The 26,848-nt window shown below is 42.7% G+C and overlaps 1 protein-coding gene across 1 annotated transcript; it reads right to left on the bottom strand.

The window, feature by feature from the left end:
* On the bottom strand, positions 1-26,452 carry LOC142803644 (uncharacterized). Its single transcript, XM_075889108.1, has 5 exons — positions 26,293-26,452; positions 19,663-19,829; positions 16,568-16,775; positions 4,234-4,453; positions 1-1,288 (listed from the first exon to the last, which is right to left on the bottom strand). Exons 1-5 carry the CDS (start codon positions 26,346-26,348, stop codon positions 1,193-1,195), a joined length of 747 nt encoding a protein of 248 aa, XP_075745223.1. The 5' UTR covers positions 26,349-26,452; the 3' UTR covers positions 1-1,192.
* Positions 26,453-26,848: the final 396 nt, after the last annotated feature.

Genomic DNA, 26,848 nt, shown 5'->3' with positions numbered 1-26,848 from the left:
CTGAGTCGCACATCTCGTAGACCCTGGAGTCTGTGTCCAAAACCTGAGCAAAAGACTCAATCTATAGCCCCTTCACTGAGGCTAAATATTCATTAAAATACATCACATTGGCGTTTCACTTATCTGTAGCTGCCTCGATGCCAGGCCTCAATGCCTGAACGAGCATCTTAAAGCATAACATATTGTAATATTGTGCGTATCGGCTTATTGATGAGCTCGAAACATAAAGCGCACTGTAAACCGGCAGTGCATTAATATGACACATTTGCATTGCATCACAGCCCAGGATGTTATGCTGAGTTCAACACTCCACTGGTGCTTTTTTTAGGGCTGCACCATTTTGCCTCCTCAACTGTTTGTATCTGCATATTCATTCTTCTACCTTGTGTTATCTGCAATTGTTAGATAGCACTTCGAAAATATTGCATCTTTCACATCTGTTTGAAAAAGCTGGAAGGGAAAAGGAACACATCAAGTAACCAGAGAAAAATGACAAGTCAACGTCTATCAGTCACATCTTTCATGCACTTTGCTCTCTCGCTGTCCCTAAAACTTTTTTTTCCTCTCGTGAACACTGTTTTAAAGATATTTGGAGGCCTGAGAGCAGGCGCGTAGCCAGAAATTTTTTTCGTGGGTGGGGGTGGGGGCGGCACGACCTTGATTTTGGGAGGGGCACGACCTTGATTTTGGGAGGGGCACGACCTTGATTTTGGGAGGGGCACTTCCAGAAAATGGCCATTTTTCTCTCTCTATGCTATGGGAAAAAAATTTCGGGGAGGGGGGCACATGCCCAGTGTGCCACCCCCTGGCTACACCCCTGCCTGAGAGCTCTGCACAAGAAGTTTCTTGGCATGCGTGCGGCAGTGTCTTCGCAATGGTTGCTTCCATTCTGACTCGACGCAACAAGCGGGGCTCCACAGCGAGCCCAATAAAGGCTCGACGCTGTATTTCATTACCTTTATCTACAATGCACATGAAACGATTAAAAAGAAAAGACAAAAAATGCGGAGCATTGCTAGCATTCCAGGAAACGGAAAACTGAATGCATGCAGTAGACTGCTTTTTTTGGCTGACGGCCGGGACAAGGAGGAACATGTCGGTAACGTTCAGCAACAATACGGCTTGTGCAAGCGAAACAACGAAACTAGCAACGTTTGAGCCACATCGGCAAGAGGAGGGGCGTGTGAAACACTCATATGACGTCCCTCTTGGATGTGATGAAGTGCAGGGAGCTCGAGACGACCTCAGAAGTGCCGTCGGTGTCCTCCTGCTTGCTGGCGAGGTCTTTCTGTGAACGTTGAAACAGGCAAACCACGTGTAATGTGAATTCGATTTAACCTCATTCACTGTGCTTCTCAATGCAGTACGAATTAGACTGGGCTACAGAATGATTGAAGCACTTTCTTATGTGCGTCTGGCAAGGACAAATCAAGATGCACAGAACTTGTGCAAGACAATAGTACAAGCTATGAGACTTACCTACACCATTCCGACTGTTAGTGCAGTTAGACCTGCTTATAAGAGACGTGAACTGAAGATCACTTCTTGACCTTATGAGGTTTGTCTTATAAGCAGGGTACCTTGTTCTGATTTTCCGACCGACCACTATTTTTATGCAGGCACACTGCTGACTTTTATATCCGTTTGTCTCTTACATCGATGTCTCTTATAAAGGGCTTCTGCTCCCTCTGACGACCTCCCAGAACAAGCCACTAACTGGAAAACATATTCTTCCCTTTGCTTATTATTTTTTTTTTCTATGACTTCCACTACAATACTCAGCTTTGCCAGTAAGCTGATAATTAGGCTGGAAACACATTTCTCGGACAGGAAAGAGATTTACCAGGAAATGAGGATCCCATGCATTCAGAGGTGGTCAAAGAAGAACTGTCAAAGGCTCCAGCGAATGTTTTGACAATGGGACTTGTTTTTGTCAAGGCAACAGTGGTGTCACTCTCATTGCCCTCAGAAACAAATGAAACCCAAACAAAAACAACGCTTAAAGGGGGGACACGGGTCTTAAAATGTCTCTGTATAGTGTCCCCAATTAAGCCATGGACATCCTATTGTTGTCCGAACTACATAAAGAGTTCAATATATTCTATTTCTTTTTAAACCATAAGAAGCTATGGAAGGCATAGTAGTATTTGTTTACTTCAAATGAAATTTATGAATAACAAAGAAAGGATAAATAAACATGTGGAAACAAAAGACAAAATGCTGCTACTTATAGGTGAGCTTGAATCCCTATTTCAGGAGCGATGCCCTACTAGTACTTCCCTACAATGGCAGGCATCATTGCATGCACTTTTTCTGGTACAGACGGCATCACGTTCTTGGATCCTGCATATGCTTCCAGTGCCATTAATTCACAAAAGCACACTGCCATTAATTCACAAAAGCACACTGCCAGTGGTGGAAGCTACATTTTGCTTTTTGGAGCAGACTTTGGAGTAGGAAAAATGGTGCTTGGGAGCAGGCTTAAGAGTCTTCGGAGCAGAAAAAAAAATGCTATAGTTTAGGGTTGCTATTGGCGTTTTCAGAGCGCATGCATGTTCCCAACGACTCCTGCAATTCCCCTGAAATTTAGCTTGAGCAGGTGACATAATTGAGCTAACAGTTAAGTATAGCACAATCAATATTTTAAAAGGCTCCTTATCTGTTGCAGCATACCTGTGTTAAATGCCCTTGAGCTGTGTGAACTATGGAAATCGCAAAAAGGTAAAAAAAAGAGAGACTGGATAGAACAATTCAATCGCTTGAGCTCGGACCCTGTGCTTGTTTTTTACAATTTTATTGAAAGCATTATTTCTCTATAAATAAAAATAAAACTCATAATAAAAATATGAATTGGCCACCATGGCCTGGTATGTGTGCCCCCTTGCAATTTTTCAGGATTTATGCCACTGAGTTGCATACTATGATGATAGTGTCTATACAGCTTGGTTTTGGTTTCACTTAGGCTTACGGGATGGTCCCATGGTCTAACTTCATTCTTTTTAGTTTGCAAACACTGTTTTGGAGCAGGTTTGGAGCAGTTACTAGCAAATATTGCACTTTGTACAGCATGGAGCAGCATTTCTCTTTTGGAGCAGTTTGGAACAATTGGAGCAGCTCTTCCATCACTGCAGTGCATATATTGACAAAAGCACGACATTTGGAGATTGGCTTCCATTGTCCCGACAAAGCCATCACTGGGGAGTTGCTATGTGGACAACATCTATTTGCGTATACATTACTAACACAAGAAGTATATTATCCAGGCCAACTGTACCAGTGCTCAAAATGCACACATAGAAGGGGCTAAATCTGTAAAAGGGGCCCTGTGATACCTTTGCAAGTGACCATCAAATGGCTTCATTGAAAGAGTTTACTGACTCTCAAATTGACCGCCACAAGAATGTTTAGAGCCCATCAAGTACGAGCTGAACTGGAGATAGGCCGCACGCTTGTTTTGCCTTCTATCTTCCGTTGTCCCGACAAATGCGCTGGAAGCTAAGCCGGAGGGATGGCATAGGGGAAAGAAGATATGTCACACGCGAGTCATAACCTTTAGCACTTTTGCTTTTTTTTTTATTCTTCAAGCGCGTTGCTTACATTTAATGGGATCATGAGCATGTGCGCGCGCGGACAAGTGGTGGGTTTTCGCAGTGACCACAATAACTATGCAGACGATGATGCTCTAACCAGCCAATCATCGTGGCTTCAAATATATGATGCAATCATTCGGGTACATGGCATCATTGTCAAAATAAGGGGCAACGATTTCTAGCCGACTTTGAAAAACAATTGTAAATTCGAGACCACACGCTGTGCAAGAATGTTTGGCTCGACTACTAATTGGTAGCGTTCGCTGTCCCTACTCATAAGGTGTTGCAGCACCCTTTTAAGCTTACATATCTTCACTTGTTCTTTTGAATTAAACAGAGATTTCAGGGTTTTAAATGCAATACCTGGATTTGATAGCACCATAGGTGAATAATCCAGATTAATTTCTATCACATGGTGTTCTCTACCGTGCTCCTACATTTGAGTATAAAAGGCTTTTTCGCATTCACCCCCCCCCCCCCCCCATTTAAATGTGGCTGTCACAGCGAAAAGTCGCACCCACGTCGCTGGGCATAAAAGCGAAACATCCGAGTCCCCAAGCTCTTCCAGAGGTCTTATCTGATGCAACTATAGATCTTTCTTCATCACTACAAAGGCCTCCTACAAAGGCTTTGGCAAGCTCACCTGGATGCCGCCAAAGAGGATCAGCTCCCCACGTCCCAGCACCAGAGAGTACAGAATCACTTCTTCGACCGCGGAAGAAGAGCTGGTTGCAGCTGCCTGCGGCAGCAGTGGCAACCATGATGCCTTGCCTGCCTGGGCCACCTGACTGACATCTAGTACGTAGAGCCGCATGGGGCACACGGGCAAGGACGGCCGCCTCCGCACGGGTGCAGACGATGCCCTGTGCAAATGCAACCTAGTCCTGTTGAATTTGCAAAGGGGTGTACCCTAACGGAAACGCTGCTATTCTTACTGAGCTACAAAAGCTAAGTGCCGGCCAGGCCCAGCTGATTGCCGAAGTTCAGAGTTTGAAATCTCAACTAAGCACAACGGATAAAAGAATAACAGACTTAAACAAACGAATGGGCGATCTCGAAACACATTACCAAACTCTTCTTCCCCTCAGAAATGATATCGAAAAAACACAGACTAACGTAATCAACATGACTAAAAAAATTCAAGAGCTAGAAACTTCCCTGGATGACGCTGAAAACAGGTCGCGCCGGAATAACCTTCTATTCTACGGCATCCCTGACCCCACTAGGAATGAAACGTGGGCTGAATCTGAAAAAATGATAATCGATATCTGCAACAATAACCTTGGACTAACAGTGCAGCCTAACGACATAGAACGCGCACATCGTCTCGGTATTCATTCACTAAACCGAAATCGTCCCATAATTGTGAAATTTTTATCATACAAAACCAGAGATGCACTTTTATCAAACGGCAGGAAACTGAAGAACACTAACTACAGCATCGGGGAGGACTTTTCCCGCCCCGTTCAATATGCGCGCAAGCAATTACTTGCATTTGCAAAAGCACGTTCGGACAAGTTCTCCTTGCGGTTCAAAACGCTGCACGTCGGGTCGAAGCGCTATATATTTGACGCATCATCACACATGGTTAAGGAAATTGCATAGCGGTTACCCCGCCAACAAAGAGCAATAAAACGCCAAACGGCTTCCCCATGTCATGTTCTCTCGTTTTCCGTAATATTCACTAACATACGTAGCCTTCTTCCAAAACGTGAACTCATATCCAACATTATCTCGTCATCAAAAAGCAACATACTCGTATTAACAGAAACGTGGCTTACCAGCGATATAACGGATCCGGAAATATTAACTGACTTACAGGACTTCCACGTGTACCGAAATGACCGAAATGGCTCACGGGGGGGCGGAGTACTTATCGCAGTTCATCGGGGCATATCTTGCTCCGTTGTTAACGTCGATTCCGATACCGAATCCCTGTGGCTAATTTGTCGTACTAACACCGTAACTGTCCTACTTGGCGTCTGCTACAGGCCCCCGCAAACGGATCCAAATTTTCCATGTCATCTGAACAATTCCATTCAAAAACTTACTTCCGCTTACCCAAAGGCTCGCATTCTTCTGTTCGGTGATTTTAACTACCCTAATATTGACTGGCAAAACATAGTTACTTCTACATTATCATGTCACGCAGAGGCGAAAAACTTCCTCGATGTATGTCTCAACTTTAACCTTACACAATTAGTCGCCCAACCAACCCGTGTCACACGAGGATCAGCAAATATTCTCGACCTGATATTAACCAATAGCCCCGAGAACCTATTATCTATTACTTACCTTCCTGAGATCAGCGACCACAAGGTCATACATGCTTTATTTTCATTTACCTCGACCAAAAAACAGACGACTAATAAAACAATTGTTCTTTATGATAAGGGTAACTATAGTGCAATATCTGAAGATCTCAGTAACTCTTTTAATCAGTATGAATCTACATTTCACACGCGCTCAGTTCATGACAACTGGTTGATCTTTAAGGACAAAGTAAATCACCTCTCTGATATGTTTATCCCGAAGATTACTTTTCAAACTAACCGCAATAAACCATGGTTTTCTCGGCATTTAAAAAAACTTGAAAACAAAAAGAAACGACTTTTTCGTACCGCCAAACGCAACGGCAAGCCTACTGCATGGCAAAAATACATCGAAGCTGAAAAATCATATTTGCTATCTGTTCGGAAAGCCAAATACTCGTTTTACCATATAGACTTACCTAATCTCTTAATCAGGAACCCCAAGCAATTCTGGCAAGTTCTAAACCCCACACATCCTTCCGATATTAAACTAACGAATGATTCACACGAGACAGTGACTGACCATGATTGCGCAGAAATATTCAACGAAGCATTTGCATCTGTCTTCACTACTGAACTTGACATGCCCTCACAGTCGCCATCATTTAGCGTAGAAACTTTCATGCCTGCTGTCACCTTCTTCGAAGAAGGCATTTCATCTATAATCCACAAATTAAAACTTTCTTCATCAGCTGGTATGGATTCCATCAACTCGAAACTCCTCAAGAATGTGAAATCGACTTGCGCAGCATACTTATGTCTTATCTTCTCACAGTCACTCACCTCAGGAATCATGCCGGATGATTGGAAAACGGGCAAGGTCGTTCCAGTCTACAAATCAGGTAACAGAAACTCACCCTTGAACTACCGCCCCATTTCATTAACCAGCGTGCCTTGTAAGATCATGGAACACGTCATCTACTCACAAATCTTCAATTTTTTGGACTCCAACGAATTTTTTCATCCTTCACAGCACGGATTTCGAAAGGGCCTTTCTTGCGAAACCCAATTAGCACAATTCGTTCATGACCTACAGACTAATCTCGACTGTAATATCCAAACCGACTCAATATTCCTTGATTTTGCAAAAGCTTTCGACAAGGTTCCTCACCAGCGTCTGTTACTGAAACTTTCAAAACTAAACTTGCATCCTAACATTTTCAGGTGGCTTGAGGAGTTTCTAACTAACCGCTCGCAATCTGTCTATCTTAACGGCCACCTGTCTAAACCACTCCCAGTCACCTCAGGCGTCCCACAAGGGTCTGTTCTCGGTCCTCTCCTATTCCTAATATATATTAATGACTTACCATTGCATGTTTCCTGTAACATTCGCATGTTCGCTGACGATTGCGTAATCTATCATACTATTACTAATTGTCATGACCATCACATCCTTCAGAGCAACCTTAACAATATAATAAACTGGTGTAATATTTGGCTAATGACTCTCAACCCCACTAAATGCAAACTCTTGTCCTTCTCTCGTCGTCACAATCCCTCTCGCTTTCAGTATTCTATTTCTAAATCATGTATCGAATTAGTAGAATCGTATAAATATCTAGGAGTCACCCTTTGTTCTAATTTATCATGGCGCGCCCATATTACAAACATCATTTCAGCATCGAACAAAACACTGGGTTTTCTTAAACGCCACCTTCGCCTTTCCCCACCACATGTTAGATTACTCGCGTATAAATCGCTTATAAGACCAAAATTAGAATACGCATCTGCCATCTGGAGCCCCCATCAAGCATACCTAATCACTGCCTTGGAAGGTGTTCAAAATCGGGCCACCCGTTTCATCCATTCCTCATATTCATATGACATCAGCATTTCACCATTGAAACATGAATCTGGCCTATCACTCCTTTCTTATCGTCGCCGCATTGCTAGCCTAACCCTTTATCATAAGTTTTTTTATTCTTCACTCAATCAAGCTCCTTATATAACAGCCGCCTCACGCATTTCCCACCGCACCAGTCATTCACTTCAAGTTGCCCGCCCGCCATCACGCACCACTACGTTTGCTGCTTCGTTTTTCCTCAGAGCAGCTTCAGACTGGAACGGCCTGCCCTACGACATTGTCACAATTGCCTCATCATCTACCTTCCTGGAACGCCTCACCGATCATCTGCCATGTTAATTCAATTTTAACTGTTTGTTTGCAATGTTAATTGAATCTCCGCTGTTTTGAATTGTAATCCCACCCCTTATGTAACACCCCCTGAATGGGGGCCTTTAAGGAAATAAAACTGAACTGAACTGAATACCCTGCTTTAGAAGCATATATTTCTTTATTTTTAACAGGTTATTGTAAAACATTAACAGCTTATGAATGCACATGTGCTGATATTCAATATGCATTTTTTTTTTGTGATAAAGCATGCAGTTTTAAAATACCAATAATTTCATGAGCCTCAATAAAAGAGAGACTTTCCAGAACTATAAGAGTTACAAAGCAAGTCAGCATATTACGGTAATCAGGCTTGAAAACTGGATGCAGTAAAACAAGAACGGATACTCAAAACCAATTTGAACAAAAGTAACAGTATGTTGAGCTCTGATGAGTTAAATTCCAGCTTGACATCAGACTTACTTCCATAATGTACAACATACAACTTTTGTTCAAATGCACTCATGACGTCCATTCTTGTTTCACTGCATACGGTTATCATTCCAAGTTATTGTGACAAGTTGATTTGCTTTTAAACTCTCACAGCTGAGAAAGAGTCTTGCTCCAAACAATACAAAATGCACTTGATATCTTCAAACTGCATGTTGTATTAAAAAAACGATCACATACTTTGAATCAAAACATAAAAGTACACAAGTTAAGAAAGTTTCATGCAAATCTGCACAAAAACAAAAGATGCATGTTGTATTAAAAAAACGATCACATACTTTGAATCAAAACATAAAAGTACACAAGTTAAGAAAGTTTCATGCGAATCTGCACAAAAACAAAAGACCGTGTTCTTAAAGCAGGGTACCCTTTTAAAATGATCACAGAGGTACAAAAGGAAGACGGCCAGTCAGTTAGTGCCATTAAGAAGGCCCATCTGTCGGATTTAGAAGGGAAAAAGCATGCAGAAATATGGGTAATCACTGAAACAGAGTCATTAAAAGCATTTACAACAGGAAAGGGAAGAACAAGTGATGCAGAGAAAATGAGGTAAAAAAAATAGAGCATATTTAAAGAAATAAAAGTTAAAATGCTGGAGAAAGCGGGAGTGAGACATCTGTCGGTGTCACATCTGTCTGCATGGCAATTAATGTTAAGTACATGGTTCACAAACTTGCACAACATTAGTCTGCAACAGAGTAAAAGTTTTATACAATGATCAAAGAGAAAATAAAAAGGTTAAGATCTGTATAGCAGTTGGAAGTTCGAGAATCACTAACCTAGTTGCTGCTCAATGAAGCTAATTGGCAGCAAGAAGACTAAGAACTTCAATGTTACTCTTTTGCCTACACTTTGGTTAACAGTATTTTTGTTGTAAACGAGGACACTACTTACTTTATTTACACGTGTAATGATTGCCCTTTCTTTTATCAGAAAACTGACTGAGATTTGGTGTGTGTGTGATCCTTATGCAGAAAACATTTTCATACGAGTCAATTTGTACGCTGAAATACTTAGGGTAACTGCCATGAGCATAATTAAAGAATCACGCTTAAGAATGCCTCCCTTAGTTTTGAAGGCACATGCTCTCTTTAATTTGCCCCAGTTTTTGCAGCACTATTCTCATTACAGCAATCTTTTCCAACTTGAAATGCGCAGATATGCCTTCGTTTGTACTGATCAGAACAGTGACACTGCCTTCAGTTGACGTACGAAGAGTATGATCAGACGCTCATGAGTGACAGCATGGCCATTGTCATCTGTCAGCCTAACGGCCGACATGTTGTAGAAGTACAAAGAGCATCTCGTCACTTTCATGATTAGCTTTGGCAACATATTGCAGGAGCTAATCACGGAGGCCGTAAGTGCCTGGATATGCGAGGCAGTCAAAAGGAATGCCAGCTGTCAAGTACTCACGGGGCATGTAGCTTTCAACATGAAAAATTTACCGCCATCTGGTCTAAGGTATCTTAACCTAGACCCTGTTGTTTTGGAGTTGATGGCGGACATTTTGGCAGTGGCGGTCGTGGCAGCAGGAAGTCGAGTCCACTGAGCAACGTTCTTCCTTTGCGCAGGTGCTGACTGGTGCATATCGTGACAGTTGTCTGGTTCGGCTCTTCGGGCTATCGGGATATTTCTCTGGATTTCTCGACCCGTCAACTTGGAATATCTGGTCAAGCAACGTCACTACCCTGTCGCTACAGCCACAAAGAACGAACTTTCTGCGCAAGCACGGACTGCGAGGACACCTACCGGAGACACTACTTAGGCTCAACACTGTGCTCGTGTAGCCACATTTTGGCAGTGGCGGTCGTGGCAGCAGGAAGTCGAGTCCACTGAGCAACGTTCTTCCTTTGCGCAGGTGCTGACTGGTGCATATCGTGACAGTTGTCTGGTTCGGCTCTTCGGGCTATCGGGATATTTCTCTGGATTTCTCGACCCGTCTACTTGGAATATCTGGTCAAGCAATGTCACTACCCTGTCGCTACAGCCACAAAGAACGAACTTTCTGCGCAAGCACGGACTGCGAGGACACCTACCAGAGACACTACTTAGGCTCAACACTGTGCTCGTGTAGCCACATTTTGGCAGTGGCGGTCGTGGCAGCAGGAAGTCTAGTCCACTGAGCAACGTTCTTCCTTTGCGCAGGTTGGTTGTTCATTAATTGCACCGCTGATTTTTGCTTCTACTCTTGTTGTCGCGACTGCTGCTGCCAGTGGTTATTGTGCTGTAGTCACTGTTACGTTTATATGATGCCGTCAAATGCTGAGCTGTCACGCGAAGTGCAACAGCTTCGAGCCGAAATTGAACAGCTTCGTGAAAGTGTCTCTGCCATCAGCACTTTTTATGAAGAAATGAAAAAGAAGCATGAGCTTACCTCAGCCGAAAACAAGTCTCTTCAAAAATCAAATGATGAACTGGCTGCTAAACTGGCTGACATGGAACAGCGTTCGCGACTTAACAACGTTGAGATAAAGGGTGTGCCATTAAAAAAGGGGGAGGATTGCGCCACCATTCTTCAGAAAATGGGTGATGTAATTGACTGTCCCATAAAAAAGGATGATATCGACGCTGTGCATCGCGTGCCAGCAAAAAAGGACACGAACATAATCGCGAGGTTTTGTTCTCGGGTCAAGAAGGATGAATTTTTGCGTAAAGCACGCAGGGCACGTCTAACAACCGAGTCACTCGGTTTTGCTCAGTCACAAGGTGCCAATGTGTACGTTAATGACCACCTCACACCCAACAACAAAAGACTGTTTGCACAAGCGCTCTCACTAAAGAGAGAAAAGCAATGGAAGTTTCTGTGGGTGGACAATGGTCGCATCAAGGTGCAAAAAACTGAGGACAGCCGAGTTCACGTCATCGCCAGCGTGCAGGACCTCTCAGTAATGAGAGAATAGCCACTGTTAATGACCAAAGCGACTGTTACTTAAAGAGAAAGATGGCAGACAAAGATTACGTGACACTCGAAAAATTAGGCGCATTACTTTTCACGAAAAAAAAATGGCTTGTCCTTCCTTCATCTCAACGCACAATCTGCGCGAAATAAAGAAGACCAAATAACCGCCCTTATTTCAACTATACGCTCTGAACCTCATGTTCTTATGATGACGGAAACATGGTACAGGGATGAATCTGAGGTTCTAAGATCACCCGGCTATGAAACCTTCTTTTTGAATCGCCCAACAAAAATAGGAGGTGGTGTTTTGATGATGGCTAAAAACTCAGTAAAATGTAGGCTGGTTCACGAGTTTTCGCATGTCACTAATGATTATGAAATATTGACTGTACAAAGTGACGGTTTTGTTTATGGTGTTTTATACCGCCCTCCTAGTGGTAACAAGTCGAACTTCTTAGTATTCTTAGATACATACTTGCGTTGGGTTGGAGACACTGGTAGTACACTAGTTCTTGCAGGTGATCTCAATATCGATGTTGCAAAGCCGTCAGAAAGTCAGTTAGAACTTTGTCAAGTTATTGAATCCAATGGGTTTTCTAATGTTATCACCATCCCAACCCGCATTGACAAAAACACTGCGACATTAATAGATATGTTCATTACTAACATAGAAGCTTCGAAATGCTTGTCCGGCGTACTAAGCGCACCCATCAGTGACCACCTTCCTATATTTATGCTGATAAACGAAACCGTAAACTGTGCGCCAGCCCAACTCAGAGAACCGATAGTTATTCAAGATATTAATGAATATACACTGGCTGCATTTCGCAAGGAGATATCGTTAACCGATTGGTCGGGCGTGTATTGCGAGCAAGAACCTGAAGCCGCCTATGATATTTTCCATGACAAACTGATAAGGGTGTACAAGAAATGCTTTCCGTACAAACAGCTCAAGCATACGCGCAAAGCCAAAAAACCGTGGCTGACTAAAAGTTGTCTTAATGAAATAAAACGTAAAAATAAATTGTTCGAAAACTTCCTGAAAAACAAGAACGAAGAAACGCTTAAACGTTTCAAAGCCCAGCGAAATAAAGTAAACAGCCTGTTGCGTTACAAAAAGAGAACGTACTTAAACAGCATCTTCAACAAAGATGTAATGAATAAACAAGACTTGGCTTGGTCTAGACTAAACGAATTTCTTGGCCGTAACGGTGATGACTTCAGGCCTACTGAGCTTGTGATAGACGGTGACGTTATTTGTAAGGATGATTTAGCAAACTTATTCAATGACTATTTTGTATCGCTAGCGAAGGAACAGTACAATTCAGCTTGTACCACATATTTGTCTGACAGTATATCTGAGAGCACGTTTTTGGCGCCAACAACAGCTGGTGAACTTTCACATGCTTTTTCGTCTGTGAAAAACAGCACGTGTTGTGGCGCATATGACATACAGATTAAGCCCATCAAACACGTATTAGATATCATTGCTGAATTATTAGAGCATATCTTTAATCTTGCTTTTTCCACCGGAATTTTCCCACAAAAGTTACAAGTTGCAAAAGTGGTTGTGCTGTACAAAGGAGGAGATAAAAATGCACTAAACAATTACCGACCGATATCTATACTTCCAGTAATTTCAAAAGGTCTGGAAAAACTAATTCAAAAGCGTATGGTTTCTTTCCTAGATAAGCACCACATCATCACTCCTTCGCAGTTTGGTTTTATCAAAGGCTGTACGACTGAACATGCTCTTTTAGAACAGAAAGAATTTATACTAAATGCTTTTGAACGCGAACTACACACTTTAGGCATCTTCGTAGACTATTCAAAGGCGTTCGACACAATAAATCACATTACGCTGCTAAAGAAATGTGCACACTATGGATTTCGAGGTGTTTTCTTACAACTCATTGAATCATACCTAATGTACCGGCAGCAGGAAGTAGTCGTCGGCAATTGTACCTCCAATTTACTAAAAATTTCAGCGGGTGTACCACAAGGTAGCATATTAGGGCCTCTGCTTTTTTGTATATACATAAATGATATTGTAAAAATTGACACGTCTGTAAAATGTATTATATATGCTGATGATACAACCTTGCTTCTTACTGCTGAAAATTATACAAACTTAATTAATGACGCAAATGAGGTACTGGCGAAGTTGGCCACGTGGACATGCGTTAACTGTTTAAAACTTAACACATCAAAAACAAAAGCTGTATATTTCAGGCCGAAAAATAAACAAACCCCTTGTCGTGTCCCATTAAAACTTGGCAGTTCAGAACTTGAGATAGTACAGCGTATTAAGTGTCTGGGAATAATTTTCGATCAACACATGTCTTGGAACGCACACACTGAAAAACTATGTGGCACTATATCAAGGATTTCGGGCATATTATCCCGGGTGCGTTTCTCGCTACCTAAGGCAGTTAAACTCCTCATCTATAAATCCCTGTTTTTATCTCACGTCAACTACTGTCATCTGGTTTGGGGTACGACAACTCTAACAAATATCCGCAAACTGCACGTCATACAGAAAAGGGCTGTTCGTGCCATTGCAAATGCTCCATATCGCAGTCACACCACTCCCATATTTCACGACATGAAGCTGCTATCTCTACCTGAATACTACCGCGCAATGCTTGTGAAACGCTACCATGCAGGATTAAAAGGCGACAACCTTTTAGGAACCATTGCCAACCTAAACCACCGCAAAGTTCTTTATAACACGCGTTTCAATCACACATGGCTTATCTTGCGCACGCACACTAACTACGGCAAAGAAATGCTGCGCTTCCTCCTGCCGTTTCACTTGAATGCCATATCGTCTTCCATTTGAGTGACTGTTCTGATTGTAAGTGTAGTAAGCGTATGGGCACATGCCCCATATTTTTTTTTTATTTTTTTTCTTTTTTTTTTTACTTTGGTGCTAATCTTGCGATCTTCTTTTCTTGCATCGTTACACTCTCTTATTGATATCGTTTGTGTAAGGAAATAATTACGGTCATTTTTTGAGTTTATTACTTTTCAATCTTCATGCTTTATTATGCTTATGCTTTATTATGCTTATGCTTATTATACTTTATGCTTTATGCTTGCTCAAATTTTTGTACATTGTCACTGCAATAAAAGTGTTGCCTATGCTGCCCATTTGTAAGGGGTCGTGGTCCCAGTCAAGCCCATTAGAGGCTTTTTGACCACGGCCCTCAGCATCCCGAATGTTGAAATAAATAAAGTTCAAAGTTCAAAGCGCGAAGAAGGTGCAATAGCTCTCACTTCTTCGTTTTTTTCCCCCTTGGTGACCTAAGTTCTATCTTCAATAATTTTGTTTATTTAGTGTGTATGATCTCAAGAGGTGGCAAACAACATGTTACATAATTCTGAAGTGTGTTTTTGTTGCAATGTCCCCCGCTTCTGTTGCATACGGAGAATTCACAACTTCCTCAAAAGTATGCATTAAAGTTGCATTTTAGATAATTTAACAGCGGCATTATTTAAAGGTTGCTATTTAAAGCTGTAACATAAAAATTTATATTTTGCTCGGAAGTTTCATAATTCAGGCATTAAAAGGTTAATCAACAGTTTATGACAAAGGCTATCGGCCTCACTATTGTTTCACAGCAATGCTGGTGGACACCTTTGTACAGTATTGGAGGCTTTTAAGATAGAAAAATGCAGCTCATAAAATAGCCAAGTGCTTTTGGGACTAACCACTGCAGCAGCAAACGCTATAAATAGCGAGATTTCTGTTACACCAAAAAAAAATTGGGCCCTTTGATCTTTTGTTACATGGTCATAAATGTAAATGCACACTAAAATTGAATGAATCCACAGTTTTATACCAGCGTAAGAATGCACAAAAATGAAATGTGTCTAACAGTTAATACTTGACATAGCAATATTATTGGTAATGCATGCATACCTTAACTATTCTAATCTAACGCGCACCTTTTTTCCGGTTAAGCGAGTTCATAAATTGCATGCGCATTTGAATCGAGTACCAAAAAAAAAGAACTGAATATGGTCATTCTATTGCCATTGGCATATCCAAAATGGCCGCCCCCTACGTGCGTCGGCATGGCGTGTCGGCCATTTCTGCCTATATGTTTCCCATGTGCGGCACTTCGTACGTGTGCTGAGGAGTTCGTCATCTTGTAGTGCATTAGCGTCGATGACGTGGAAGGACCGACTCCAAAAACTTGACTGCACCTTGATGCCGCTTTTAAGAGAAAAGTCATCGCGTGTGTAGAAACGGACGGAAATGGGCCGCATCGCGGTCTTTAGAGTTTCCGAAACGTGTGTGCGGGACTGGCGGAAACAAAATCAGAAAATTGTCGACAGCAAAGCTTCACGCAAAGGCTTCAGTGGACCACAGTAGGGTCGGTTTCCGCAAATTGAAGAGCTGCTCAGCGAGTATGTGCTTGAGCAGCGAGCGGCACAGCGGCCCGTGACGACAGAACTGCTCCAAGTGTGGGCTATGCAGTTAGCCTTAGAATAGAAAAAGTGCTAATGCGGAGCCAGTTTAAAGCGAGCAGGTGCTGGCTAACTAACTTTATGAAGAGGAAAAGCTTTTCCCTCCAAAGGCGAACGGGCCTATGCGAAAAGTTTCGAGAGGAGTACGATGAAAAGCTTCACAGTTTTCAGAGGTTTGTCCTAAACTTGTGGCACAACAACGGCTATCTGCTTGGGAAAATCGGGAATGCCGATCAGATGCCTCTTTACTTGGACATGCCTAGCACCACAACCGTCGAGAAGAAGGGGGCGAAGCAAGTTCGCGTGCTGACATCGGTCCACGGTAAAACTGCAGTGACGGCAATGCTCTGTTACACGTCAGGTGCGCACAAGCTTCCCCCATACCTCATATTTAAATGGAAGACGCTCCCGAAAGGAGTCGTTTTTACGAGTGGTGTGATCGTGCGGGCCAACGAGAAAAATGAGTACGCGTTGCAATCGTTGTCTTACTTTTTTTTTCGCCGTCGAAACCGGGTGCGCGTTACAATCGAGGGCGCCGTAGAATCGAGTAAATACGGTACGTGAGCGTTTGATCACCTTGCATAATGAACGAATATAAAATACTTATATCAAGGCTCGATGCGTCGCTAAATGTTAACTTGCACTGAGCGCTAAGTGAACTCACCCTCCAGCTCTGAGGGCCTTGAGCCTCTGCTCCATTCGGTCAAGTGACTCCAGCTGCCTCTGTCGATTGTGCCGTGCGTTGGGGCGTACTGATGGGCGAGCGCTGCCAACTGTGCACATGGCCGTCTTCTTTGAGGACATCTTCCGCACCACGTCATCACTCGTTTCGTCTTCTTCATCGCAGCTTGAACTGCTGGCTGTAGATGAGCCTAGGTGAATAATAGTCACAAGTGCCTTTACATTCACAAATGGGACATGTACACAGTGGAACTTCGATTATACGTCCCCCGGTTTCACGACGACCCACATTTTACGACGAATTGGTTAGGTCCTGGCAAAATCCCCATAGGAATAATTTATTAAAAACCTCGGTTATACGTCGCAGCTTTACACCGACCCCGCATCTTACGACGACATTCAGATTTCGTCCAAAAGAAAAAAAAAAACGCCTTTACTCGAATCAAGCGTAGAACAAATATTCACGAGTGCAAAATATAAACTTGCGCTCCCCTAGGTTGACGATTAGAAAAGTAGAGAGCGAGACAGATGTCTTCTTAGAATGGAAAATTTATTCTACTACAAGTTCATGCGCTTCTACACACGCCGCAATCGCGTGTGCACGTATATGTATATGGGGTTGTTACATAGCCAAGCTCTATCCACACAAAGTAGCTCTAGCCGGCCGAAAAGCTGATACTTTTATGTTTTCAGTGCATGGAAACATTTTCTGGTCGACATACAGCCGATCTCCTGCCTTGGTCGCACTCGCAGTCACAGGCTTGCGGACGCATAAGGGCGCGACACAGCTGTTTTCACTGTGAAAGATTACTTTCACTTGACGTCGACGTTCATACTAACAGCTGGACATCACTAGTTGCGATACACAAGGCCACAAATTACAACGTGCATAGCTCAGTCGCACAAGATGGCATTCTATGCACACTCGTGGTCGGTCGTCGTTATGTGATAGCAATGACACTGTGTCTGACTCTTCTTACGGGAGGCTATTGGCAACATGGTTTCGTTTTCACACGCAGATAATTTTCGGTCTCTATTTATCTGTAGAAAGATGCGCGTTAGATTCAATTTTTCTTAAACTTGAGAATAGAGATTCGCTCGCACCTCTTTCAACTAAGTCACGCTGCCATTAGCTGTCGCTAGCAAGAATAAAATAATCTACCTTCCTGGCAGAGGCACAAGGTCGAGCAGTCGGCTTATTCTGGTGGTCTATACCCATTTTTTGGGGCAAGGCTGAGTGTCATTGCTGTATTTTTAGTTTTCCGATTATACGACAGTTTTGTGGAATCCCCTGAAAGTTGTATAAGTGGGGTTCCAGTGTATTTATGTTGCAAAACCTATTAAGGAAGTGAAATAAATCAATGATTTAGAAAAACAAACATACCGGTAATGACTGTTTCAGGAGCTTTAGACTTCAGTTGCAACTAATACAATGTATTTTGCTTGAAGTGTCTAGAGATAGTAGCCGGTAGCATTGCTTGTTAGCAGGCACCTTACAAGAAGGTCTTTGAATCTACACACACACACACGCTCAGTACTGCTGCACACAAAGAACTGTGCCCTAACTTCAGAGTCTAACATATTCTTCCACTATCTTAAAGAAACACTAAAGGCAAATAACAATTTATGTCAGAGTAAAAGCTCAATGTATGACATCTGAAACAACAATATTATCAACAGCACTGCCCTACTTACCGAGAAATTAAGGTAAATGCACGAGAACACTTACACCAAGTAGGACATTCACAAACCTGATGAAGTCAGAGTTACAGCCTGTGATAATCACTAATAATTGAACTAGCTGCAATAAAAAAAGAACGTTCAATGCATCAAGAAACATAATGAAATGCTCCTTGTCCATTTGTTCAATTTATAGAAAGAAGAACCGGCAAATGTTACTATGGGAAATGGCGTGAGTGGTTCAACAGTTCAATTTGTGATTGGTTAAACTGGGCTCAGTTAAACCAAGCACATCTGCCATCTCGAAGGCCATGGCAGAAATTGTTATATGGCTATTGTTGCTGCTGTGGCTCCCACTACTTTCGTTCTGCTGCTACTAGTGTTGGCAGCCGTGCAGTAAAGTTTAGCAACGTTTTGCATGGCAACAGTGACGTGAAACATTCTGCTTGAGGCGGGTAATTTGAAGTGCGCTAACCCGATGCAGACCACTAAAACGCGAGTTTATTTGAAAATAAGCATTTCCTTGGCACAAAAGTACCACTATGAGGTTTCTAGACCGCTATTTCAACAATCAACGTCGATTTAATAGTTGCCTTTAGTGTCCCTTGAAGTCACCACTAACAATGGTAATGTGCAGCTAAAATCTTGAAAAGCTAGTTGCCGTCAGCAACACGGTAACATCACTACAAAAGACAAAAACAAATCACAAACACAAGGAATGAACATGACAGATGTCAGGCAATTACAGTCTTTCTGGAACATCTTCTGGAAATAAAAAAATTAATGCCTAATACAATGCCAACACACTAGCAACACACTACTGTTGCTAAAATCTACACAATTTGATTATAGGCATTACAAAGTAATGTGACTAAACGTAGCAAGGAGAGATGAAACACAACGTGAAATGCTCAGGACGGGTGCTGAACATCAAAAACTGCAACCACATTTCATCGTAAAATAGGTCAGGAAATACCAGCTCTTGCTCATGATAGACACCAGCTCAAAAAATCATACGTTCACAGATACACATACTGCTTCCAATCACAACTTCATCTCTCGAGCGTATAAGATAGTCAAGCACCATATTGAAATTGCCTTTCACATTTTCGCTAGTGCGCCATAGAGTGGAGCCCCTTCATAAGAGACATGCACTGGAGAGAAATTTGTCTTTTCTATGAAGTGTCTTTTAAAACCAGGGTACTACGGCTGCATTTTCTTCTCAACCCCTGTTTCAGTGTAGGCACATTGGCACAATGGTGCCTTTCCCATTTGTTTCAGTGTCTCTTGAAAAGGGGTTCAAATGCACAGAAATTCAACCCATCCGCTATCGTTTTTAGCTGTCTAAATAGTTTGGTAGGTGAGCCCATTGACAGGAAACATTGAACAGGCACCGACCAGGAAGAGCAAAATCTGGCGGGCTCTGCTGCGATGTGGAGGGTTGGCCAAGTGTAGTTGAGGTAGACGTGGAGGAAGATGTTGAAGGCGGCGACTCGAGAGGCCTCTTCAGAACACCTCTGGTTCCGTTGACACATGCATCCCGCTGATTATCACATGGTGGAAGCCTGGAAGCATAAAAACACATACGAGATACGTTATTTCCTTTCAACTTACATGCCGGTCCCACGAGCACACGAAATGCCTTTTACATGAGTGATCTTTTACAAAATTTAATGAATTTTTAAATAAGTGGCATTGTATCACATACAAATGGCACTGCCTACCTCGTTTTAGCATTTTGACCAAACAAGCCACCGAAAAATATGGCACCAGCTTTTGATACACAACCAGTCAAAATAAAATTATTGATTGATTGACATGTGGGGTTTAACGTCCCAAACCCACCATATGAAAATGAGAGGCGCCGTAGTGGAGGGCTCCGGAAATTTAGTTCACTTGGGTTTCTTTAACGTGCGCCCAAATCTGAGCACATGGACCTACAACATTTCCGCCTCCATCGGAAATGCAGCCGCCGCAGCCGGGATTCGATCCCGCGACCTGCAGGTCAGCAGCTGAGTACCTTAGCAACTAGACCACCGCGGCAGGCAATAAAACTATTTGTATCGATATATCAAATTCAAGTGCCTCTCACCAACCACTGTAGCCGGTGCCTTTTGCATGCAACCAAGGCTGTTTAGTCGCCAGTACTGGCTGTGTATGTCACGATTAGTGGTGTGTGATTATTCAAAATTTCGAATATTTTTCAAATAGTGCTCACTATTCGATTCGATTCGCACTGAAATTTGACTAATCAAATTATTCGAATTTCTCCAAGACAAATACAGTCATTATTCAATTCCCAATGGCCCCTTTGGAATTTTATTATGCTTTACCCAGCCACATTCTTGCTTTGTGGCAAAGCTGCCTTTCAGTCTTTGCTAAGATCACAAGTCTATTGACTCGATGGAATGCAGAAGTGAACGACGTTGAGCCTGCTGGTACTGCATAACGAAACAAAAAACCAGCTGAGGTCAAGAACGATGTCTGTCATTCTTGTCCTTGTCTCTTAAAGGGACCCAGCAACGGTTTTGACGATTTTGTACAACCACACTGGGCCAGTATACCAAGTCCTTAGGGTCATTTACAGACCAATTTCAGCTCTCTTGCTTTAAAGCTGCGAATCGCTGCTTATAGCTATAACTCAACCAAATGTGTTTTCAACTGCACGTTCACAGAATGACAAGCTCTGGTAAAGCGATGTTGCCCTGGCTGCTGATCTGATTGGCCCCGGAATGCGAAAGTAAGATGGGCTGGTAGAGTGGCGGCACCTGTTGGGACAGGTATCAACTACTCCGCAATCTTCATCTCTGTTGCCAGGCACAGAATGACAAGCTCTGGTAAAGCGATGTTGCCCTGACTGCTGATCTGATTGGCCCCAGAATGCGAAATTAAGATAGGCTGGTAGGGTGGAGGCACCTGTCGGGACAGGTATCAACTACTCCGCAATCTTCATCTCTGTTGCCAGGCAGCATGCGTGCTACCGGCCGCACTGTGTAATGACCTCCGAGATTGCGAGCAACCTGTCGGCTTGCAATCTCACCGGTCAAAACTGCCTGAAGCTCAAATCGTCAAGTGCGCTCATGAGAGCTCCGTGATTTCCAGCGATGGCAGCATATCATAGGTTGAGGAAATAAGCCAGAGGTGAGATGGGGGGCATCATACAATTGTCTTTAAGGCCTTGGTACACATTGTCGCTAAATTTGTGGTGCGAATAATTTGATAATGCTATAGCCTAAACGCTAAAAAAACTTCATAAGGTTGTTTCAGAGTCCCTTTAAGTGCTCATTTTTTTCCTTTCGTTAGAAAAGCGCAAATTCCAACATAAAATGGCTTTTTCAAATTTTCAATATGCTTCACTCAATCACACTCTAGTATTAGGGCAAACCTACCTTTCAAGTTCTGCTACGGTCGCAAATGGGTTGACTCGAGAAAACGCTAGTTCTAAATATAAATGATATATGTGGCAGAAGTGGGAACTCAATCAATGCTGTCTCGGTCCTGAAATTCGGACAGGAAGTGCAAAAAATAGGACCCTAAAGATTTTTAGCATTTAGAACTTTGGATCTTCTTATATATTGAAGTCTATGAGGCAGATTTCGAACGGCAGACTCGAAAAGAGCACACCTTTGTTAACCACATCAGTTCGACTTCCACAGAAGTTGAAAGAGGAGGAGACGCTGAGGAAAAAGAGCCCCCACCTCTTACGTTGTCGTGTGTTATTGACAAGTGTTGCCGGCAACACTATGGTTGCACCAAAGCACTCACATAAATACTAAGCTTATGCGAATGTTCAAATGCTTCCAACAATGGAATGAATATGACAGTATTTAAATTCAGTTTGAATCGAATTTAAATTATTGAGAGTGTTTTTACTGTCTTGAAATGAATGAATAAATTCATATTAGTCCACATGTGACACCCTGTAAAAGTGGTTTCACTGCAGTGAAGTAGTGCTAAGTCATGAGAGCACTTATTCAAGCGTATAATATTTGCATTTAACCTTCCAATAAAAGTAGTTCCACTGCAGTGAAGTAGTGCTAAGCCATGAAAGCACATATCCATAAAAAGCCGTACTGCGGCGAAACCCCATTTCAAGGTTAAAAGAGGATATTACCTTCACATCAATTCGTTTTTGAGTTTACAAACTTGTTTTACCCCCGTACATGCTCTAAGTATAGCAAATTTTTATTTATTGATTGATATGTGAAGTTTAACATCCCAAAACCACCATATGATTATGAAAGACACTGCAGTAGAGGGCTCCGAAAATTTCAACCATTTGAGGTTCTCTAACGTGCACCCAAATCTCAGCACACGAGCCTACAGCATTTCCGCCTTCATCGAAAATGCAGCCGCCGCAGCCAGAATTCGATCGGGGGCGCTGCGGGTCGGTCAGCAGCCGAGTAAAGTATAGAACATTTGAAAAAGTAACATATTTTACAGGCTGTCACTTGCATTCTACCGAAAGTCAAATCCGGCTACTATTCAAAGTTGTTTCTGCTTTCTTCGATACAAAAAATGGCACTTTCACAGGCCTTGTTTCAATTTTTTAAAAATTAATGTGCAGATTAGTTTAGGTTCTGACAAATATACCCACTTTTCTTTATGATATGCGATATATATATATACTATTCGAATTAGGTTCAAAATTACTCAACGAAAATCACTATTTCTTGTGAACCTAAAATTCACACAAGCCTAATAAATACAAATCAGCCACTGCATTGCCCAATTCTTCATAAGACAACTACAAAACGAAACTACCAACACTTCATGAAGTTAGCCACAAGAAGCATATTCACGTTGCTATCTCATAAGAATATGCTAAGGAATCCTTTTGAGCTTTTTTTTTTCTCCTGCAGTTTGACTTCGAAGTACCACGGCCGCTGGATCAAAGCGCACAGGGTGCGGCCTGCTGCGTGGAGCCGCCGCGCATTGGCGAGGGAGGACGAGCGTTGTTGACAGTTGCGGCCGCAAGTTTCGCGGGGGGCGCTAGTAGTAGGGGACACACCGAAGAGACGCGCGGGCGCGCTACGGCGAACGCGACATTTTCGCGCCAATTTCTCGCCGCGGAATGAGGTTACATGCTCCAAACAAATATAGTCGTGTTCAGCTTGATGTGATCTGCCTCACAGTCCAGCTAGGTAGTTAGAGTGGCCAGTTAGTATGCCAAAAAACTGCTGCGTTCCACTGTGCGCGTCGAACGCAAAGAAAAATCCCGGTTTGAGCTACCATGAATTTCCATCGAGCGCTGAACGACGACAAGCATGGCTCACCAACAACTTCCGGCAGGGATCTGGCGGAAAAGAAACGAAGTGGGTACCCAGTGACCGCTCTTCGGTTTGTTCCCTTCACTTCACCGAAAATGACTATAAGAAAGGCACCAAACTGCGAATGCTCCGGCCAACTGCTATCCCGACGGTGTTCCCCCAATTACCCGTCCTATATGCAAAAGCCAAGGGCTCCAAGGATAAGAAATAGGCCTCGAAGAGAAGTACCAGATGGTGGTTCATCAGCTTGCGCGAAAAAGAGTGCACGAAATGGCCCAGATGAAAGCAGGCATGAAGATGTCGAGCCTGATCTCTTCGAAGATCAAGAACATGTTGCACCAAGCGGGTCTTCGGACGGAACGTGGGACTGTTCATTGCCTGCTGATAGTATGTGCCAAACCAGTTCATGTACAGATAAAATGTCTCAAACAGACCTTGACTTTAAGCGGATGATAGAGGATGCGAAGAAAACGACGAACCGCCTCCAGCGGAAAATTTCCCGCCTCAATAAGTCACTGGAGACGCTCCAAAGCCAGCACGATACGGTTCGTGAACGGCTTCAAGCTTTCGAAAGCAACAAAGAAATCACCTGTTTTGTGAGTGTACTAAGAGCCGCAGACGAAGGCCATAAAACCGCCGAATTTATCAAGAATCAAGTGTCGAATTTCGCTTCCAAGAAGCCAGCGTACACTGAATCCATTCTGAGGGAGTGCGTCCTCTGGAAAGCGTGCTCCAGCAAAGGTTACGAGTATGTGAGAACAAGAGGCCTTGTTCAATTTGCCTTGTCGTGCCACACTACAGAAGTACATCGGGCACTCAACAGGCGAAATAGGCGTCACATCACTCATAACAGAACGCCTCCGCGCAGAGTTTCAAGCGCTACAAGTCGAACAAGAAATCTTCTGCTCCCTAATCATCGATGAAATGGCGATACAGCAGAAAGTTATGTACGATCACCAACTTGATAAGGTTTTCGGTCTCGAATCGAAGTAAGAAAAGGAGCCTACATACTTGTTGCATAGTACTTTTGATGAAAATTTTACTTGGCTTGATTTTATTACTTGCAGTTGTCCTGTGAATCATGCAAGGTTCTCCTGCAAGAGACGAAACCGTGTGGCAGCATCTACGATTTAGTGAAGAAAATCGATAACAGACAACTTCGGTATCCCAACATGGAGATCGTGAAAATTTGCAAACTCGCATGTGACTTTGTCAGTGAAGTGATGAAAGACACTGAAGTTCGAAGAAGTGGAAATCTGTGTAACTTCTTCACTCAGCCCTCCTTCCACATTTGGTTACCTGCCCAGCACTACGGTGTGGTTCGGGCAGCCTTCAGTACACGAACCAGATCTGTGATGTTTTTTTTTAAAAAGCTGCTTCGACCACTCCTAGCTAACAGGGCAGGGAATATGAGTGCCACTGTGCAACGTCTTGTAAGGCTGGCACACAAGCCCCTCTCCAGAAAAGTTCTGCGCCTTTGAGGACCATGGCACCTCCATTTGTTTTACCTTCTAATGCAGGCAAAATCGTTCTACTGTATTAGAAAATATACTGATCTTTTAGAGATTGTAGAGCTCCAGTTAATAAACGCACGTTTCATTGTAAGCACAATACCCGGCATTTTCATTATTTCCACATGCACAGCAAAGAAGACACTTTCACATTCAACAGTCTTCGAACGGGAAATATGCAGACGGATGCTAATTTAGAGTTATTATAGCTCCTGAAATACTCTGGAATGAATTGAAGGTTATGTAATCCACCGTCGCGCCAGCGGACAAAGGCAAACATAAAATCATGGCCTTTATTCAAAAGTGATTTTAACGAGAAGCTAAAACGTTGTGCTATAGTTAAATGCCGTAAAAGGGGTCTGAAAGTGCTTTCAAGTCCTTTTGTAAAATAATATGAAATACGTGTATTAATCCTGTGGCCTGAGGACGGGGCAAACTTGTCAGAAGCATGAATTTAAAGCTGACTGTCGCAGGGGCGGGATGGCTTAGTCGAGGTCACTCCGTCTCCCTTAGTAGCGATAAACCATTTGTCACAAGGGAATGGGTCCCGTAGTAGGGTGGAACAAAGCACTGAGAGGATATCAAATTCAAAGTGTCCGCTTGCAGCACGAAGAGTCGCGAGTTAAAACATCCCGGGAATTCGCGCGCGCACCACTACTCCGCCGCTTTTCGTTGTCCTTGACTGGTGGCGCCGCGGCGGCAGGCGAATGAACTCGGCCTCTCCCGCTGTTTCGGGCGCACGCAGCAGGCCGCACCCTGTGCGCTTTGCGCTTTCATCCAGCGGCCGTGGAAGTACTTGAAAAATATTCCAATATTTTAATCCACTTCACATCCAAAATTCTGCTATTCACACAGCTCTAATTTACACCACTAACCCAGGTGTACTGTATACTGCATTCAACACTGTGCTATCAACATAATGTACTTTTAACTCGGGCAGATACAGTGCCTTACTATTTCAAGAAAACTGCATTCTTAAAATTCATATTTTAAATAAAATTAAGTACAAAGCAATTGTTCTTTTAGTCTTTTTCTCCTTCCTAAAATGCTGTGATTCAGTAACTCCATAATAAGCATAGCAGTGCAAACTATCGTTACACTGACAGAAAAAGAAACTTCTCTGCAAGCATACCATAATAATAATAATAATAATAATAATAATAATAATAATAATAATAATAATAATAATAATAATAATAATAATAATAATAATAATATAGATGAAATCAGCTATCAGGTTACACCACCTGTTTGGTTGTTCAATCGGAGGCACCCACACTCGCTGAGTTTGGCGTACTCTCATCAATCCAGCTGGATGCAACCCAGAGGGTGAGGCATATGCTCGCTGCGATTTGCTCAGCACAACTACCCGGTCACCGACCTGCAAAGAAGGAAGTCACAATTGGCAAGAGCAATACTTAAACGAGTCTTAGACCATCCTTTAACATTGTAAACAAACCTGAATAAAAGGTGAGACATACTGATATGTTCTTCAGTCACGCTTACTCTACTCACACCTCAATATAACAAACACGGATTTAACAAAATATTGGTTGTAACGAAGTGAATGAAAAATAGTCTTGCAATAGATGCAGTGTTAGGAATAACCTTTATAACAAATTTTTGGATATATAATGAACTTAACTTCTTGTAAAATGCAACTTATTTACAATGAGGTTTGAGTGTATACTTAGTTACAACCTAAGAAAAAAGTGTCAGCTCTACCACCAGCTATTACTGTCCCTTCTACAGAGAATTTGCATGAATCCTACATGCAATAAAGCTTAACAACTCCTTTTCATG

The sequence above is a fragment of the Rhipicephalus microplus genome, chromosome 3 (assembly GCF_043290135.1).
Source record: "Rhipicephalus microplus isolate Deutch F79 chromosome 3, USDA_Rmic, whole genome shotgun sequence".
NCBI classification, from domain to species: domain Eukaryota; kingdom Metazoa; phylum Arthropoda; class Arachnida; order Ixodida; family Ixodidae; genus Rhipicephalus; species Rhipicephalus microplus.
The sequence above is the reverse complement of the archived record's forward strand: the minus strand, read 5'-3'. Positions and strand labels throughout refer to the sequence as shown.